Genomic DNA, 20,483 nt, shown 5'->3' on the forward strand with positions numbered 1-20,483 from the left:
GGGCTCTCTGCCATTTTTGTTTCAGCGGTTTTTCCCCTGTTTTGTGGTCAGACGGGGAGCTCAGCCATTGTAGTTGTAGTTTTTGTTTTTTGTATAGACAGTGTGGCCTCAGTTGTTTTTTTTTTTTGTTGTTGTTTTGGCCTTGGAGACAATGACGTCTAGAGGTCCACTGTGTTTTATTCTGGTCCTAATTGGTTAATGACATTAACTTTGTTGTTTGTTAATTTATTTCAAACATGTAAACAACAGGTACATTTAGTAAAGAAAATGGACCTGTATATCTGTTGACTGGGACTCCTCAAACCTGCCTGATGCACAGCCACAGTTCAAATAAGATGTCAAGGAAGAGCCAACCCCAAATTTGTCGGGTTAAAGTTTCAACGATGGAGCAATAATATGAGATGATTTGAGATGTGAATACCACTGCTGCAGTCAAGAAAGAAGAGCCATGATTTAAAAGATATGAATTAAGACAGGCATTTCTACTGGGGAATGCAGTGGGGTTAATCCTTTACCTATCACTCTTTATGCCAGCCTCCACTCAGTATTATTAAGACACAGAATGAGCATGAATAAATCTTTATTATCTGTTCTTATAACACTGCCAGTACTATGCAACAGCAGCACATAACTTCTAATAAAAAAAACAATGTGGTGTTAATTGTTGAATAAATGTTGTCACTTGAATAAAAATCATGTCTCATAAAATTAAAAAAATCAGTCACTTGGTCTGTTTACAGATGTTATATGGCTACTAACGGACTGAACCTTTATTTAAATCTGGCCTGGACAATACAGGATATCGAACTGTTGTGTTTTTTTTTTGAAGAGGGTTAAAAGTTGAGTCACAAGATATCAGTTTTCATCATTATCATTTGTCAGTTCATTAAAAACACTTCAACAACAATAAACTACTTCTGCTCCCAGCATTACTTCTAGTATGACCATTGAACTGAAACCTCTTAGAAATCAATCACTTAACAGGAGGTTGAGATCAAATCATGTTTACATTACTAATATCAAATGGAAATCTTGAGCGCCTCTCACTACTTGTTTCCAGTTGAATGGAACAGAAACAATTAGAATAAAAACTCACACTAGATGTCAGAGTTGTGCTCCAGCATTAACAGATGCTGGTCTACAATATAAGGACAGGAAGACAGCAGGAAGAAGTGTTATCCCATAAAATGCAGAGCTTCAGTTATTAAATAGGTCAAATGTTTAGTCAAATAGAAAAGGCTGATGCAAGTCTGCTTTCATTTGTGCTGTGAAACATGCCAAAGTGCATGCAGGGTGAAAACAAAGTTTATTATAAATATGACTGCCATAAAAAAGGGGGGAGAAATAATAAAACATAAATTGTCTAATTTTTTACACAGTCCTTCTAATCTTTGCTTAATATTTTGTAAGCCACACTTTTAGGTCTCTGAAGAAACCACAGCATCAACACCTCACCTTAACTGATAAGGTAACTTTGTGCAATCTTTAGCAATTCAAAACAACAGCTCTGTAAACCCTGATGAATGTACCAGTTCAATGACGTTACTGCCCTGTATTAACCTGTAACACATACACTGACGTATACGGTTTGCTGTCTGATATGATTTTATATCAGAACTTTATTTTTATTGAACATAAAGCAGATAAAGGTGTTCAGAGTCATTTAGAGTTTAGTAAGTTTAGGAGTTGTTTCCTCTCCACTATCAGCACTGTTTGCAGCACCTGTAGCAGAGTAGCATTACAGTACAGTAGGTCATGGTGACTCAGTAGTGTCTTAGGAGTAATAAGCTTTTGTAAGGCGTTACTGGAAAGTTTTGAATGAAATCCCCCCAAATGACCCTTTTCAGCATCATAAACGAGCTGTACGTATACACTTTTTGCTACATTTAGGAAGTCACTTTTATTTTATTTTGAGTTACTGAATGTGATCTATTTAACTGAATTCTTTTCAGCTTTCTACTGTATTGTTGTTCTTTTATTGTATTTAGGGGATTGACAGAACTAGAAATGAGTACATCAAAGGTTGAGAGGTTTGGAGACAAAGTTAGAAAGGTAATGCTGAGAGGGTTTGGACATGTAGAGCAGGGACCGTGGAGAAAGGATGATGATGATGGAGCTGAAAGGTAAGTGGAAAAAGAAAAACCCAGAGAAGTTTTATGGATGGACAGGGAGATTGTTGGTGTGACCCTAAAGCAGGGGTAAGGAACTCCAGGCCTCAAGAGCCGGTGTCCTGCAGGTTTTAAATTTGTCCTTGATCCAACACTGCTGATTAAATGGCTAAATGAGCTCCTCAACATGTCTTGAAGTTCTCCAGAGGCCTGGTAATGAACTAATCATTTTCAGATTCAGGTGTGGTGACCCAGGGTGAGATCTAAAACCTGCAGGACACCGGCTCTCTCCCTACCCCTGACCTAGAGGCTAAGAATGTGGAGGATGATGTGCTGTGGTAACCCCCGAAAGTGAACACCCAAAAGAAGGAGAAATATTAATAATTTTACCTGTTGAGCTAAATTGAGCTCATTTGTTTTCTCTTTAATTGGGCTATTTTGTTGAGCTAAATTAATTCATTCAAGCTATTTTGTCACAGGTGTTTTACTGTTTTGGCTCCAGCAGCTGTCAGTATCAGTTATCTTGTAAATTATTTCGGCTCTAAAAAAATCTACTTTCATGTGTAGATTATGTTGAAGAATATCAGAAATGTGCTATTGTGTTTATTATAGAGCTCATCATGATAAAAATGTTCTCGTCCATCATATTACAATACAAAAGAATTCATATATTAAGCAAACCCTCAATATTTTAGACAGAAAGTAGGCTTTACATTCAGAGAGTTGAACTGAATCGAATTAAGATTGGACAGGTGTACCTAATAAAGTGACCACAAAGAAAACGCAATCTCTCATGAAGGTAGATGCTGGCTTCACTTCATGAGATCACAACCCACAAAGATTAGAAACTACCGACTTAAGTCTTATAATTATTTCCCTCTTACGTACAAACACCATCAAAAGAAATCTGCAGTGGTTAGTGACAAAGACAGATATAAAACTAAAGTAAAATTCATGTTTTAAAGACTTTTCAGTCTTAACAGTCTAAAAATGAAAAAAAGAGACTTGCAAGTAAGTATGCAGAGGTCCTGACACAACTCAGAACCAAATGTTCACCAACACTTAAAATGAACAGAGAATAACAATAATAAAAATAAAAAAATAATGCGTTTTCTAATTTGAGACTTAAACAACGCCAACTATTCATCCTAAAGGCATCTGATGGAGGGTAAAGAGAGTTAAAGCACTTTAAAGAAAATCAAACAGTAAATACAGTCATGGGTGTTTTTCACTTTACATAATTTCACTGATTAAGAGACAATTTGTGTTAAATGGTTCATTTATCCAGCTCTATGGGAGTGCAGAAGAAATGAGAGAAACAAGAACTAAACACATTTATACATTCAAAATAAATTTGTAAAGAAATATGCACATTTATAGGAAAACATCACAGAACTGATTGACGTGACAATTTCCCACTGTAGGAGATACAAAACACAGAGTACGTAAACATTAGGCTACATGCTGTCGGTTAAATAAGAGTGAATATCCTTCATGTTACATGACAGTTAGCTTCCATTCATCACACCCCAGTCAGCTGCATTTATGTCAGTGGAGGAGAGCTGGGAGGATGCATGCACTCTGACTGAAGGTCTGCACAACATAATCAAATGTGACATAAAAATGTGAAATAAAGAAGAGACAAAATAGTTGTTTTTAACATTTACTGATGTTTTTCTTTTTTTTTGGTATAGGTGACCATACACTGTGTTGCTGGGAGCGGCCAGCCCAGGTTTCAATCCGACCTCTTTCTCTCCCTCCACTTTCCTGTCACTCTTCACTGCACTTATCTAATAAAGCCAATAAAGCAACACACGCATAACTTGAGTTAAGATTATTTTTAACTGCTGACGCTGAACCAGATTTTGGCAAATAAAGGATTCTTACATTTCAACAAAAATAAAAGAACAAAAAATCACGTCATGTCACTCACGGGTTAATTTCTACGCAAACAAATTAAACTATGTTTGTTTCTGTTTCTTGGTACATAACAAATTTTCTAAGGTTTCCGACTTCACAGGTTACAGCAAATAATCCTACACGAACAGAGCTTTAATTAACCGGGGGTACATCCTGTAGCTACCTCCACTAAGGAGGCTGTGTGCTTGGTTAATTTGTCAGTTTGTTCACAGGATTAAGGAAAATGTTACTGATTTTATGCGCATGAAATCTTTACCAGAGGTTTAGAAGTGATTATAGCGAAAAACTGGACGTTTTGTGCCATATATTCACTAATATCAAAAGAAAAATAAGAAAATAAATGTTTAATATGGCCTTCAAGTTCTCAAGAAATTATCAGAACATTATCAGGATCAAGAGATTCAGTTTAGGAGGGAATTTCCAGCTGTGTTGGTGATACGTGGTTTCAGACTGCTCATTATATTCTGTAACTGATGGATATGAGTTGCAGTCATACAATGGACACGATTACTTGCCTAAGCTGTTTTGCACTTAATAAGAACAGTACTGATGTTTCCAGTACACTTTAGGAAATAAAGTGTTGGTTGATACAATGTTATTTTCATTTCTTTCCTTTTACATTAGATTTGCTTCAATGCTACTTATATGTCACATGTACATGCCCAAAAGTCTGTAAACTGGCAGCAGGTTTCACTTAAGAATGGCAACTAAATACAAAATTATATAAAAAAAATCTGAAATGAAAACAACATCAGACAGACAGAAGAATCCAAGCCAGTGAACAGTGATCCTGTCATTTCCAACATTACTTCACCAAGGATGGTGATCAGTCATAATTAAAAGTGATGAGTAGTATGAAGTCATACTAATCATACTCGAGAGGCACAGAATGTCTTCAGAGAGTGTGACTAGACAAGTACAAGTAAACACTCCACCTGGCAGTCTCTGTTCAGGTTAACCTCTGTCAGTGCGCCCCAGGGCAGCTGTGGCTACAATGTAGCCATCACCAGTGTGTGAATGTGTGTGTGAATGGATGGATGACTGAATGTAGTGTAAAGCGCTTTGGGGTCCATAGGGACTGAGTAAAGCGCGATACAAATACAGGCCATTTACCATTTAAATCAAAACATGAAAGACAAGAAGAGTTTTATGAAACCTTTTAAAACAATAAGACAATTAAAGTTGGTGGAAACAATCTGTTACAGATAAACACGATAAACTACATTTCTCAAGGTTATACAACGACAACCATTTCAAGACAGAAACAGCCTCTGGACACGAGCAGTCTGAGCTTTCCACGCTCACAGCTTGAGAGCTTGTCTTCAAGGCATCCACCGTCACTTCCGAAAGGTTAGTGGATTTAATTGTCTCAGCTGCCGTCTCACAGGTTTGTCTTGTGGAAAACTTATGCAGACGTTTTTCTCGCTTCACCGTTTTTTCTCTACTTCCATTCAAATCAGCTGCAGACATTTGAAATGTGAAGGAAAGTGTGTTTTTTTAGGTCTTTTTAAATGTTTCTCTGTCGCTTTCCAGCCTCAGCGAAAGGCCCATGATGCCCGGTCGTTTCAGGCTCCACTGGTCAATCTGTCTCTGCCGCTCCTGCTGCTCGACCTCCGATTCGCTCGATGAGCTGCCGGTATTGCTGCTGCTACTGCTACTGCTGCTGCTGCGCCCACAACCTCCGCCTCTGCTGCTACCGCCGAAAGTGAAGCAATCCTTCTGCTTCCTATCAGCCTTCCCCCTCTCCCCTACATCTACTCCTTTTTCCTCCTTCCCTCTCCTTGTATCCTTCACCATCCCACCACTGTCCTCCTCAGGTTTGTCAGCCATTTCCATTTCGATCGGGGCCTGCTCCGGCCCCAGCACGGCTCCTCTGTGGTCCATATCGACCCACACTGGCCCCGGAGGAGGCTCCAAACTGGTGTACTGGAGCATCGGCTGTTGGGGCTGGGGGTCCACTTGTGGAGGAAGGTTCTGCCTCTCTGGATGGAGGTACTGAGTTTGGTGTTGGAGGTGATGCAGCGGCTGAAGTGGGTGCTGCAGAGGCTGGTGCTGGAGCTGGTGGTGCTGCTGCTGCTGATGGTGGTGATGTGAGTGTTGTTGATGGTGCTGCTGCTGATGATGATGAGGATGATGCTGCAGGTGATGATGGTGGTACTGATCAACAGTCTGCTTATCCACATTACGGACGACCTCTTTGGGCTGGTTTTTAAGGAACTTCTCAAACTTCTTGGAGGCTTTTTTGTTCGTCACAAACCAATCCTGTTGAGATACATGCAGCACGAAGGGGTGCTATTATATAACATACACTAAACTTACATTATTTATTATTTATTGCATTATAGGCCAGAAGGGGGCAGCTCGTCTGTTTGCAAAAAGAAATCTGATTCTGCTGTTGTAAGTCTGAGACATCACTTTATTCATGACTTTAGTAAAAACTTTCCTGATGAGTTTAAACAACTACACTATGGAGCTGCTCATATCCAACCCCTGATATAGAGTATATGCATTCATGGCAATGTCATCTACATATAGTTACAGAAAAAAGGCTCAAGCCAGAAACTTGTGAACTTTTCATTACCTGTGAATGGACAGAGTTGATGTGGTATTTCACTCCACTTTCAGAGTTAAACTCTTTATTGCAGATCAGACATCTGTATTTACCGGCCTCAAAGTCGCCCTGGAATCAGATCAGGAAAAAGCAGCCTTGAAAAGATTATAAGAATTTAATGCAAATAAAGTATTAACTGCGCATAGTGCACTGACTTTTATATTTCACTTAATGGTCTGAGTAACTGACTGAATAATTTTACAAATACACACATTTTCAAAATTCTGTTCAAAGCAGCTTTTACAAACTTCATTCTTTAATTTACAGGAATCATCCCAAAAAATTGAGGAGCTGACTAAAAGCAGATGTAAATGCCGGTCCAGATGAAGCATTAGAAGGGTTTCATGCTAATACATTGATGAGTTTCAACTTAATTATACCTGGTGTCATTTAATGTATTGCTAATCCTAGAAAGTTTGTAAGTTTGTTATTTCCTAAACAAAGAAAAAAAGAGACAAACCCTCGTGCAGAGTCCCAGATGAGCTTTGAGTCCAGACACACTCGTGTAGGTGCAACCGCAACCCTGACGACGACACACATTATGTTATATTATGGGCTTTGAATACTGTGTTAACCATGTTATGGACATCTGCTCCCCTTGACATCATACACATCCACAGGGATTACTTGTACATACACTGACCTCTCTATTTGAAACTTCGGCCATGTTTACTATGAATGTTCACCAATGCAACAGTGTATATATGACATAAAATAAAATATAAAATATCTCCATATATCTCTTTAAAAACATACATTTACAAAGAGAAACATTTCAGGTTATTGAAAAAATAATAATAATAATGGATTTCATTTATATAGCGCTTTTCTAGGCATCCAAAGCGCTTTACAATTCCACTATTCATTCACTCTCACATTCACACACTGGAGGAGGCAGCTACAGTTGTAGCCACAGCTGCCCTGGGGCAGACTGACAGAAGCGAGGCAGCCATATCGCTCCATCGGCCAACAAACACCAGTAGGCAGTAGGGTGAAGTGTCTTGCCCAAGGACACAACGAACAGGCCAGACAGAGCTGGGGATCGAACCGGCAAAGTTATGCTAATTACACTTGTTCTTGACATCTTGATCCAATTACTCAGATAAGAAAATAAATAAGTCTGCTGATTTCTCTTAAACAGGTAAAAATAAGACTTGTTGTTTTCTACCTGGTTGGGGCACTGGACTTTCCTCTGCAGCTTCACCTCATTCTTCCACTTCCTCAGCACCTCCTGGCTGAAAGCAGGGAGGCCGGGTCGGGCATATTTCAACTGAAAAGAGCGTCAGGAGAAAGAAGAAACGTATTTATGTTCAGTACATACTCAATTTTAGTGAATCTTCTCTTACCTTCTTGTCATCTGGTACCAGGTCGGACTGAAACTTCCTCTTGGGCCAGTCTTTGGGCAGTTCATTGTTGGCAATCTCAGCCAGGTGGAAGTTGGCCACCTGGGCCGAGGCTCTCTGCACCCTGCCGCTGGGCGTCCTCTCTGGATTAGCCTCCCTCTGAGCCTTCAGTGCCTCATCTTCCTCAGTCTTCTGTGGGGTCTGGATGAACCAAGAGAATAAACTTAATGGAGATGAGGCACAAAGAGTTTCACAGACACTCGAATTAAAAGGACAGGTGACAAAACAAGGCTGGCATCTTGTCTAATTGTCTATTAATTTAAATTTGAATGAAGAGTATTAACGAATTACAATTTTTATAGTATTTAGTGGCTTCGATGACATATATGACTCACAGGAGCATGCTCTGATTTCAGGTGATACTCCAGACCAGCCTTGGATTTATACGTCTTCCCGCAGTGAGAGCAGTTCAGCAGCATTTTCTCCAGCTCGGACTCCTCCTTTCCACACTTTTTCATGTGATACACGTAGCCCATGATGCTGGTAAATGCAGCGTTACAACCCTATAAAGAAAAAAAACCACATTTTTTCACACCACCAGTTTAATCTTTTATCTTTCATCAAATCTCCTTTCTTAAAACAGCACAATACATGCAAATTTTACCTCTTTGGAACATTTTAATTTGCCCAGTCTCTTCAGGATTTTACGTAGCTTGTCTTTTATAGCACGATCATCCAGGTCCTTGGTATCATCAGCTGAAGGCTACAAAAGCAGGAAAAGGTAGCAACAAACTCAGTAAAACCATAATAAACTAAACTAAGACTGAAAATGCTTATTTCTGAGTAGTCTTACCAAGTGGCTGTGGTCAGCCATGATGTGATACTTCATCCCTGTTGAAGACTTGAGCTGTTTCCCACAGTGTTGGCAGGTAAAAGGTTGCTACAGATAACAGAGTGACACAGTGACTTTTTCATTTGGTAAACATTTACACCAGGAAAGAACACAAGCAGATTTTATGTTATGGAAATATTAGTCAGACTAGGTTTTCCCAGTGCAAATGTAAAGCACAAACCACACTACAGACCCATTCATTTTTTTAAAACTTGATGCCTAATATGAAGAGTGTGTGAACTGGTTTCAGTGCAGAATGTGTTTCATAGAAAATTGACATCCTGGAAAAAATTATAAAAAAAACACACAAAACATAATTTATTTACTCCAATTATTCCAAATAATGTCATTACTAGTAATAACTAATTATTAGAGTCTTCCAGGAGAGACAGTAAAGCAGAAGGCTCCTGCTAGATGGTCCAAAACTCTAATATCACTATTATGCATGAAGGGCTCACCAGTCGGCAGTTCTCCATGTGTTTCTTCAGCCCCTCCACAGTCTTCCTGCTCACACTTTTACACTTTGGACAGGTGACTCTTCCTTTGGCAACGATCTGGAGCTGCCAGCGTTCCTCTTGGCTTCCTAGTTGATGTCAACAAATAGGCAACTTTTCCTTTTTTTTTTAACTTTACACGACGCACAGAGCATCACAAAAAGAAGCAGCTTACTCCTTACCTATTTTAATATACAATAATATTTTGATTAAATTACAGATTATCTTCAGCACCCACTTTTAATCATTCAAATTTAATAAAAGTTTTAGCAACAACTTTTTCAATTTCTTACAATCAGTTTAAATCAAGATAAAATACACCCCCCCCCCCCAGAATCCCCTTTAAAACTCATACTTGTGTGAAGCAAGAAAAATGCAGTCAGATAAAGCCTATTGACAGTTTCAATCAAAGAAGTGCACATAAAACATAGTGTAATAAGATTACTTTCTATTAAATCACATAAACCGGTGGTAAACAGCTGCTGCTCTGACCTGGAGGATAAGTAGGAGGTTCCTTCTTAGCCGGCAGGATTGAAGGTTTCTGGTCTTCGTTCGGCTGAGCTGTTGAGGCCTGACCAGCACTGGCAGCATCTGAACCTGCAAGAGTCACACTGAATGACTGGATGCAATCAAGCTTATTTTTCTTTTTATACTATTTTATCATAATTATTATTTAATAAGGTCAAATTTCCTTATTGATTAGATGCAGAGACTGCTGCCAAAATTTGTCATCTCTCCATTAGCAGCATGTAGAATTTTATATTAAATTACTTTAGAAATAAAAGATAAAAGATACACAGATATATATACAAGTATATACAATGTCTTCTTTTCAATGCATGAATGCTTGTTGGTTGTTGAATTATGATTACAGCATTCCTGCTACAGAAAGCCTGGCTCTTAGAGAAACCTCACGATAAGTTACAATGAGGGGAAAATGCTTCTCTGTAATGATTCTCTGATCAAACAGTGAAACAGTCATTGGCTATGGTGTGCCAGACGCTCTGCCAAAACAAATTAGTGGCTGATAGTACTGCTGCCAAGACTGAAAGGAAGGTGGTGCACTTGAGAAAACGGCCTCATATTGTTTTCCCATAATGGTTAGGGACAAACTGTGAAACAACTTTTCAAATTCCTGATTTATGTCTAACTATAGTTCTGATTTATAAAGTTACTTCAGTCCTAAGTATTATTAATATGGAAATAATATTCAGTTTAAGACAAAAAAGCAGCATGAAACAGATATGTGAGATAGAAATGTAACATATAGAGTTTTCAGTTTTGCATTAAATGCATACTCCTTGAAAACTTACAGGATTCTCTGCCCTCTGGTGGCTGTGTGAAGTTATTGGGTGCGGGGCTTGGCTCCATCTCTGGCCTCTGGACCTTTTTCATGTTCAAGTCTTAAAAATTAGACAAAATCAAAAATCATAACCTAAATGATGACATCTACTCTGCACATATATCGCCTGCACTTCTCTTATAAGCTGTCACTCGCACATGTGTTATAGGTTCTGGTTTTCGCTTGTAGCTTGCAGATATCATGAAAGAAGCTCATATTATTTTACGACATTTCACAGTGTTCAAAACAAAATCAGTCCATATGGTCATTTTTACCAGGTCTCCACACGTTCCCTCTATCCCTGTTTGTGTTGTTCCAGGTTTGATCTGGGCCTCGGCCAGTACCCCACCCTTGTTCCGGCCCTGACGAGTCCCGGTCCCTTCCTGGATCTCTGCCTCCATTCCAGGCCTGATCCTGTCCTTGATCTCTGCTAGCTGCCCAGCCCTGATCAGGACCCCGCTCCCGGCCTGTCATCCAGGACTGATCCGGCCCACACTGAGTTCTGTCCCTGCCTGGAATCCATATCTGGTCCTGACTGGAGTGTCCCCCTCTGTCTCTGCCAGAGTTCCACACCTGGTCCTGGGGTCGGTCTCTGCCTGGAGCCCAGGCGTCAGGTCCTTGCTCCCTGCTGGAGTTCCAGCTCTGATCATGAGGCTGGGACTGCTCCCCGCTAGCTTCTGGGCCTTGAGGCCAAACATCCTTCGCGACCAGTCTTGGAGGGAGCCTTGCAGTGGGCGGACCGATGGACCCTGGGTCTGACCCATTGGCCAGGCCATCTGATGACATCACAGAACAGCTGGTTGTCGAGTAATCTACTGTTCCCAGGGAAACACTCTGGAGGTCCTCATACCTAATAAAAGAAAAAAAAAACTTAAATTAAAAGTTTCTAAAATGCTGATGCAGACAGGAACCTCATTTGGTCCTGAACAGATTATTTAACTGTAGTGTGGGTCAGAGGGTGTAAATAAAAGATGAGACTGAAAAGAAGAAGGGTAGCCCTAAAACAAACACTGTTATGTTGTTTGTTTGACTAATTATGTGTATAGTTTACAAAATAAACATGAAATTACATCAAGTAAGAGTTAGAAATGAAAATGTTAACTGAGGTCATAACTCAAGTGAGACACAGTTATATGAGTAAATGAAAAAGAAATAAGATTTATGTCAAGCAGTAGCTTAGAAATTAAGTGTTTTTGCCAACATTTGTATGAGCCCATCACTTACTTATGGCCTTTTTTAATCAAAAAACACAACAGAGTTATTCCAAAATACAGATTTCAAAACTCATGTGTGATGTCATGGTGATTTCGATATGACCAAAATCTTATATCTCAATACTGATATAAGTCATTTTTTTATCCCGATAAAGATATATAACAATATAGTGGATTTTCTGTAATCACTACATCAAAAGTACTAATGGTCATTAGAAACTACCCTGTCTGTAAACATCGAGTGTCCAGTCTCATAAAGTGCACCGTTAAACTCATACAGACATGCATGGTTCAACTCGTCCACGTATCTGTTGTTGCAGTGTTGTATGCTACGTTCTGGATTTCCTGCAATACTTTGGACTCATGATAAATGAGGCAAATATACTTGTTTTTGGCTGAGAGTTGCGTACCTGGAGTCAAGTGTTTTGACCAACACATGAAACCATAACTTTACTATATATTAATAGATATTGTGAGTCTTTATTATATAGCGTGCCATGTGGAAAAACCTGTTGTAACATTTGAGAGTGAGGTCTATTTTGAGCACCTGACAGCTTGTTTTTTTCTTCTCATTTGTAAAATCTTTCGACCAGTTTGCTTCATAACCGGCACATTACAGTTTTCTACACCGTGTCAGGCTTTTCATAACCGAGTCATGTCCATGACACAGAGGTAGCCCCTTATTTAAGAAAACAAATAAGAATAACTTAGATATCATTTATGTGTCTGACACAGCTCATTTGCAATGATTTTCTTGTTATGATGAAATAAGTTCTTCGATTAGTTTTGGCTGGTCCTTCTGTGGTGCCTCAGTGACTACTACAAACTGTCATCTGAAGCAATGAAAAATTGCAGTAAACAGTGTGTTTTTGTAGGGAAATCGTAAGTACAGTGAATTGTCATTGGCGATATGACCCAAAAAAATCATATCTCGATATTTTTTAGCTGGATGGCGATATACGATATATATCTCGATATTTTTTTAAAGCCATAAAGTAAGAACAAAAAGAGAGTTCTTAGTCAAAGCTGTGTCCCAGATGTCACACAGGCACTTTTATTAACATACAGCTAGATGTACATGAAAAATTTACTCAAAAATAAATTATAGCATTTATTAAATAATAATGCTCCATAAATAAAAGAAAACAATGTTGTTTTTGTGCATAACAAAAAGCTCACAATTGTGCAGTCAAAATGTAAACTAAAAGACGCTGAGCATAATAACAAAGACAGATTTCACAGCTGCTCTGTTCCCAACTTCTACTGCGTGACTGACAGCCTGGAGTTTGAAATCCGCTTCGTAACCATGTCTCTTAACAGGTGCCATTTATGGTCCTTATACACACACAATACGGTAATATTACGTTGAAGCACAGTACGTATCACTCCGCGAGGCTCCTCGGTAGCCGTAATGCTCCGACAATCCATCAAGCTGCAGCTCCGTAGCTTACCAAAGTTGTACTAAAACATTTTTTGACAGATTGCTGAGCACCGTGTAGCACATAAAATCGGTTCGCGGTCAATAAGCACAACCAGAATTCATACATAAGGCGCACTGTCGATTTTTGAGAAAATGAAAGGATTTTAGGTCCGTGCAGCCCCTCTGGGCTGCATGTTAGGCGTTAGCGTTAGCGCGTTAGCGTGTTAGCGGTTAGCTCGCTAACACTTGACGCCGTCCAGCCCCACGCACGGTCTCGGCTAAATCGTTAACGAGATTTGCCGTGTTCATCTTGTCATTGCCTGCAGGTGAAGCTATGGGGGGGAGGGGGAGTTGTGTTCAGTGAAAGAGAGGCGAGGCCGAGTAACGTTGCGTAGAGACAAAAGTGGACGAAAGAGAGGCAAACTTGCGGCTCCACAAGTATAATTATAACGTAACAGACTATATCGATATAAACAATATTGTCACATCTTATATCTCGTATGAAAATATATCGATATTTTTAAAAAACTCGATATAGCCCTATGTTTTTGCAACAACACAAAATAAATGAAGAGTACAACATGAAACAATATACGTGTTAATGTCACGATTTTGTCATATCGCACAGCCCTAGTGGCTACATCCAATCTGATCCCCCTTCAGGCCATTATAAAGAATACAGGTGCAAGCAACTTCACCTTTTGCGTCAATATTTAGGTTCATCTTTTATATACAGTTGCTATACTGCACAATATGAACAGAATGCAGCTAAATAAATGATGAACTATTTGTTTATTAATATAATACAAACATATATGCTTTTGAGCAGCACTTAAAAAAGCACTTTGCACATAAATTCTGTAGCAAATTGAATTTAATTAATTAATTAAACAAAGTTTAAACAGCCAAAACCAAGAAGGAGCACAACAGTGGAGCCGGGTTTTATGATTCTTTTAGATCTAATCTTATTTTATTTTCATTAATCACTCATTAATGATGGGTGTTCCCATTTGTTTAGTTTTTCAGTGCAAAGAAAAAATAAAGACCCAGGTCATTTTTTGTCTTTCTTTTTTCTCTCTTTTATCATTTCCCATTTATACTCACATATCCTCTCACACCCTTCGCTTCCTGAGCTTGTGTATTTCCTCCTGCCAGAGTGATTACTTGCTCTTTAATCTGCCACCTTTATCTTGCGTCCTTCCTTCACTGTGTCTGCCACTCTCTATGTACCAGACTCTGTCCTTTCACTTCTTGCTGTAAGATGTTTTTCACTCTGTTTATTCTGTGTAACAAATTTTTTTGCAAAGCAAAGACTTCCTTTTTTGTTCTTGAACTTCCTTGCCCTGTGCTTTGCTTTTGAAGCCTTAAATTAACGCCATATTCAAAACTGAATGATCCATAGCTCATTCTACCTGAACCTATACCAGCCATTTGGTTAATATCTGCATGTGGATAAGCAGCAAGTGCAAACGCTGAATTTCCTCATCTCATTAGGAAGTTTATCCTAACTGTACCTTTTATCATGTAGGAAATCTCAACAAAAGAATGCTGTATGGAGATTTTTAAAAGGCATTGCACTTATCAACAATGATGTATTTTACTGAAACCTGTGTACTTGTTTAGATCTGTTTACTGTGAATGACTTATATAAGAGTACAATGTAAAATCACCAGGTTAACCAGCCTCTTACCTTTTCCTACTGTAAGTTCTCTTCATCTTTACTCCGTCTTCAGTTTGGGACTCATCCTCCTAAAACAGTCGATGAGAAAACTGTGAAGCAGAGATCCAGCTGTGCGCATGAAGTTAACTGATTTTTTATTACCACACTTGAAAATGGAAACACAGTCACAGCGTTCATGCTAGCAGGACTGCCTGCTCCTTACATACACTATCTCAGAAACAATAAAAGACGTAGGTTTTTACATTAGATGTGTATTCTTACCTCTGAGTACCCAACTGTATTTACTTCACAGGCTCTTTCTGGCATTCGCTGGACAGCAGCTTTAAAAGTGAAATTGTATTAAAAAAGACACAATTAAAAAGATGAAATTACAAATCAAAATCAAATCAAATCACTTTTATTGTCACATCACATGTGCAGGTACATTGGTACAGCACATGTGAGTGAAATTCTTGTGTGCGAGCTTCACAAGCAACAGAGTTGTGCAAAATACAATAATGTAAACAAGCAAAATACAAGAATGGCTACATCTGAAACTAATAAATATATGTACAATATATAATAGTATATGCATTTCTGGATGTGTATACTAAATATTTTTCTACGTGTGTGTGTGTGTACACATATTTTACAAATTAAATAGAGTAAACAATAAATAAAATATATAAAAATATACAGAGTTGAGACATGTGCAAAACAGTGGCATTACTGTAAAGTATGGAGTGCATAATGTTAAAGTTCCAGTAGTAGTAAATTACCAAGTTTTACCAGTGTAAATGGCCACAGTGATGGATGCACGCTGCTGTGTGATGTGTTTTTTTTACCTGGACATTGCACTCCACTTTTTGAAAGTGAGTGAACAGGCTTCCTCTTTCTTGGCATATACAAAGGTGACATATCCCCTCCGATGTGGCCGGGGTCCATACTAGGAGGGCCAACTCTGCTCAGAAATCACCACTGACAGCATAGAAAAAAACAGAACATCTAATAAAACAGAAAACAGATACCTCTACCAAAATAGCACACGTTATTGAAATACCTTAATTTGGATATATTGTATTTGTTTCAGGATGGGATTACATGCTGGCTTTCTAATTACATCAAAAGTAATTACACAGCCTTAAACTGATTGGAGAACTGTAATGGATCACTGGCCTTATTAATTACACGATCAAATATTTACAGAGCCCTACTTATTAAATGACCTCAGCTTGTTACATATAAAGTAGGTTGGGTTGGTCAACCAAGTACATCTGTTGGCTCATTTAACCATTTCACCATTAACCAGCTACACTCCACCCTTTCCATTTTGTGATCCCCTACAGTTATGGGCAGCTTTCTGTTGTGATGTCTTCAGTATCATTTAGCTGTAGACTCTCTACTGGCTACCACAGCTGACAACAGTAGTTTTTGCTGTGTTTTGGAGATCTGCTGTGAGTTGGATGATCTATCTAAGGAGATGAAAAACTGCCCCGTGTGCCGTCGCAACATGCAGACTGTGGAATCCGAGTCCATCTCAGACAGGCAGCTAATTAAATTATTTTGCTAGGGTTATTAGACCATTTGCAGAAAAGCACCAAATAAAATGTGTAATTCAACAACTAATTTAAGAATATATATTTAAAAGATATGCAGTTAGTGGGAATGCATTAAGTGGAAACTCTAAATTGCTCATAGGTGTGAATGTGAGTTCAAATGGTTGTCTGTGGCTATGTGTTAGCCTTGTGAAAGACTGGTGACCTGTTCAGGGTGTACCCTGCCCCTCGCCCTAGGCCCTCCAACCCCCCTTTTAGAAATTCTCAGAAACTCAGATGTTTTAAATTTGGCCAGAGTTGCTCAAATATAAACAAATTTGATGATGTGCTTGAATTTGTAGTTTTGTATTTACAAACATCCATCCATCCATCGCTGCGGATGAATTATTTACAAACATCTGGAATTATATTAACAAATCCTCCAATACCAATAACATCTGTGAGCTATTGCAGACATTGTGGATCAATAACTTATAAAAACATTACTATGCTGGCACGAGGTCATCCTGGGTTTATTACCAAGCTGTGATAAATGACACTGCTCAAAGGATTAAGGGAACGCTGGATCATCACAGTTTAATACAAACACATTTTAACTTCAGGGATATTAATGTGTCCAGTTAAGAAGCATAAATCATTTCACCTGGTTTGGTGCAAATGAAAGTGTCAGCAGGTGCAGCGGAGAGGCAACGAGACAATTCCCCAAAAAGGCAAGACCAATGCTCTCTTTTTATCCCTGCTGACTGATTTTTCTCTAGTTCTGCTTTTGTTAGAGTGTAAAAGGATTCACACTGGTCTAACTGGACACACTGATATCCTGAAGCTTCAGTGACTCTATTATATTGTTATGATCGAGTATTTCCTTAACTATCCTCAGCAGCGTAATCTAGAATTTAACAAAAATGAAAACAAACGGGCACGGGGTTAGAATCATTTAATTTTTCTTTCCATCCAGCTTCTGCTATTTAACCAATTGAAGGTAGCGGAGGCAGGAGCTTATCACTTATTCAGCTGCAAGAGGCGGGATGCACCCTGGATAGGTTGCCAGTGTTTCATGGCTAACACAAAAAAACAGACAATCACTCACACCTGAGGCCAGTTCAGAATCACCAGTTAACCTAACATGCATTATAAGTGTGATAGAAAGGCAGAGCACCCAGAGAGGCAAACTCCACACAGAAATACCCGACAGTGGATTCAAACCTTTCTGTTGTGAGGCAACAGAACTAACCACTGAACCACTGTGCTGCCTTATTTTTATTTAATTTTCTCGTTTAAGTAAGTTTTCTTTAGTTTCCAAAGAGGGTTTGCTTAGATTAGTGTTAAAAATGTTTCGTTTTAATTTAATTTGTTACTTTCAGTGCTCCATTTAATGTTTTTGCAATTCGGTTTTTAGGAAGTGAAGATCAAATATCACAACAAAAGTACCTTCTGCATGTAGCTCACTCAGATCCAGCATGTCCTGCACAATTTTTACTTTACTTTAGCTTTATGTTCTTTTTTCCTCCCAAATTCTAATTTTAATCTTTTTTTTAGATTAACTAAAACATTTGTGCGCCTAGTTTATAATAATTTTTTAAACAAATACCTGCATTTGTTTACATTTTTTAAACAAATGCAGGTTGACTTGAGAAAAGTGTTGTTGTGATTTGGCCCAATATAAATAAAATTGAATTAAATTTAAAAAGCTGATTACAGTTATTATAATTAACTGAATCAAAGAGATCATACGTTATGTTTAAGACATTCATTCAAAACTAAGTCTCCTTTTTCTTAAAAATTTGTCTAGTAAACAAAACAAATATTTGCTGACATGAACTTAATGAGTCTTGCATAAGCAGCCATGCATATCAGCCTATTTACTCCCATTAGGGTTCGTTTAGCCAAATATTTACTCTCCTAGCCCCTTTCAATCATGCACTCTTTATATTTTTAACACTAAAATTCACACTTAGTATTGAATTATTATTTTAAATGCACACTGAAGTGATTACATTAATCATAATTATGCAGAGGAGACTTTTTTTAAAGAACCTGATGAATCTGGCTTCAGCACCCGTTGTGTTTACAGTGCGTGTGTTCATCCTGAATGTTATTTGTATAGTGCTTAAATATTTATGTGTCACGTTTGAGGACACTGGATGCCAGAAACTGTGATATGAAATAAAGCCAGAAAACTGTTAAAACGTCAAGTGTGTGATGTTTTTCTCGGTCCAGTAAACCTCTGAGACCAGCCATTCCCGGACTGAGCCAAAAAGACTTGCAGCCACCACCATCATTGTCTGTGTGGATAAGGAAAAAACTCAAAAATTGGCTTTTTCACGACGACGGGCAGAAAAAAACATCCGAAAGCTGAAACTGAAGGAGAACTGGTGGTAGAAAGGTTTCAAGCTCCCCTCCCTCTAAGCAGAGGTACTATAACCTGTCCTGTCTGCCTTTCATTGTTTCTTAGCGGAGGAAGAAATGCAAGAGAGAGAGACAGAGAGAGCGCCTACCGTCCTACAGCTCACTCCCTCTGCAAGGACGGCTAGCCTCCATGTCTTCGGGCCTGGCCTCCTCTGTCGCCTTTCCCCCGGCAGTGTTACCACCAGGAAGGCTAACATCAAGGAAGGCCCGGGGTTCAAAAACACAGACCCTGGGATAACAGCTAAGCTGTGGCAGCATCTAAATATGAATCAGTGCGCACGTACGCCGGCATAATTCACCACAGTGTGTTCGTATGTTCTTCAGCGGAACGCCCTCCTGCTGGAGAGAACAAATAAGACCCGCATCTGCCGCTGCCTTCAGGGGCCGTGGGAAACACCGCAATTTCAGCGCTTCAGCTGTGGAATCTGAATCAATAGTACGCCTCGGAATAATACAAAGCCGTTACCACATAGTCTCTGATTATGAACCTGTTATCAAGTGGAAAAGCACTTAGTAAATGGTTTTTAAAATGTTGCATGAAGAATTGGGAGTAATGTTCCAAACTGAAAATGGAGAGAAGGAGACTACTGATACTTTTTTTCTCTTCCTAATTCGTAGAACTCCCCTCCTCCGTATTATTACTTTTTACTTGTATAATATGGCACTTTTGAAAGATTGATTGAATGTTCAAATTCTACTAAATTGAACACTTTGAAAATCTGTGACATGTTCCTCTTATTTGAGTTTATTAAATTGAGTATTTTTGATTAATTTTAACTAAGCACCTAACATTAGGTAAGCAACTCTTGAAAGTGTAATCCCATTAGCTTTTTGTGACTCACAAGATGATTCGATTTCAATTAAAATAACAATAATAATAATAGGTTTAATTCAGGTAGCTTACTTAAAAACTTTACATTTTTACTTGTTATTTTCTGGCAACGTAATAGCCATTTCGTTCATATCCAAGGTTTTGATTATTGTTTCTAAAAATTGTTGGACTAGGAAACTGTAATTGAAATTAAATTGTCACTGTTTGCTTAGCCCTACTAGTAACTTCAGTCAAGTTTTTTTTCTGTCATTGTTACATAGTTTTTTTTGTTTGTTTTTTCATTTTACCTCTTCAGACCCTGTGTCTTCATGTAGGCACATTACATTTTAGCTTTTCTTCAACTTATACTTCATTCTGCTCATTAGTATTTTATACTTAATTTATTGTTTTATGTTGCAAAATAAACCAATAATTCCTATATGAGGAATTAAAAAGTAATGACTCTCCTAAAATGAAGCTTATATATTGCACACATTGCCAGACTGAGAAAATCTCTGTTTAGCTTATTTTTTCCACACTTGCACACACTTACAAATAAAGTTATTTACCACTGAAACATTAATAAATAAATACATTTATTAATCAGCTTATAATCCAGTTAAGAAATGTAAGGTAAGTATGAGGAGAACCAACATAGTGGGGTGTGCGTAATTATTCAGCCCCCTTTGGTCTGAGTGCAGTCAGT

General features: G+C 38.5%; 1 protein-coding gene across 1 annotated transcript; it reads right to left on the reverse strand.

Moving 5' to 3' along the window:
• Positions 1-2,336: 2,336 nt before the first annotated feature.
• znf512 (zinc finger protein 512) lies at positions 2,337-19,348 on the reverse strand. Its single transcript, XM_005949578.2, has 16 exons — positions 19,056-19,348; positions 15,850-15,982; positions 15,287-15,345; positions 15,035-15,093; positions 10,986-11,560; positions 10,682-10,771; positions 9,861-9,965; positions 9,333-9,457; positions 8,836-8,922; positions 8,647-8,745; positions 8,378-8,545; positions 7,986-8,183; positions 7,808-7,909; positions 7,100-7,162; positions 6,610-6,708; positions 2,337-6,290 (listed from the first exon to the last, which is right to left on the reverse strand). The coding sequence occupies exons 2-16, from the start codon at positions 15,947-15,949 to the stop codon at positions 5,526-5,528; spliced, it is 2,694 nt and encodes an 897-aa protein (XP_005949640.1). The 5' UTR covers positions 15,950-15,982; positions 19,056-19,348; the 3' UTR covers positions 2,337-5,525.
• Positions 19,349-20,483: the final 1,135 nt, after the last annotated feature.

Source organism: Haplochromis burtoni, unplaced genomic scaffold (assembly GCF_018398535.1).
Source record: "Haplochromis burtoni strain Fernald_Lab_line unplaced genomic scaffold, NCSU_Asbu1 Contig_659, whole genome shotgun sequence".
In the NCBI taxonomy this organism is placed as follows: domain Eukaryota; kingdom Metazoa; phylum Chordata; class Actinopteri; order Cichliformes; family Cichlidae; genus Haplochromis; species Haplochromis burtoni.

Excerpts from the sequence above, each read along its gene's own strand:
- znf512 (XM_005949578.2), bottom strand. The coding sequence starts at position 15,949 with ATGGACCCCGGCCACATCGGAGGGGATATGTCACCTTTGTATATGCCA. Across the intron at positions 8,184-8,377 it reads TGAAATCAGAGCATGCTCCT|ACCCCACAGAAGACTGAGGA; the intron begins GTGAGTCATATA and ends TGGTTCATCCAG. Across the intron at positions 6,291-6,609 it reads TCAACTCTGTCCATTCACAG|GATTGGTTTGTGACGAACAA; the intron begins GTAATGAAAAGT and ends GTATCTCAACAG.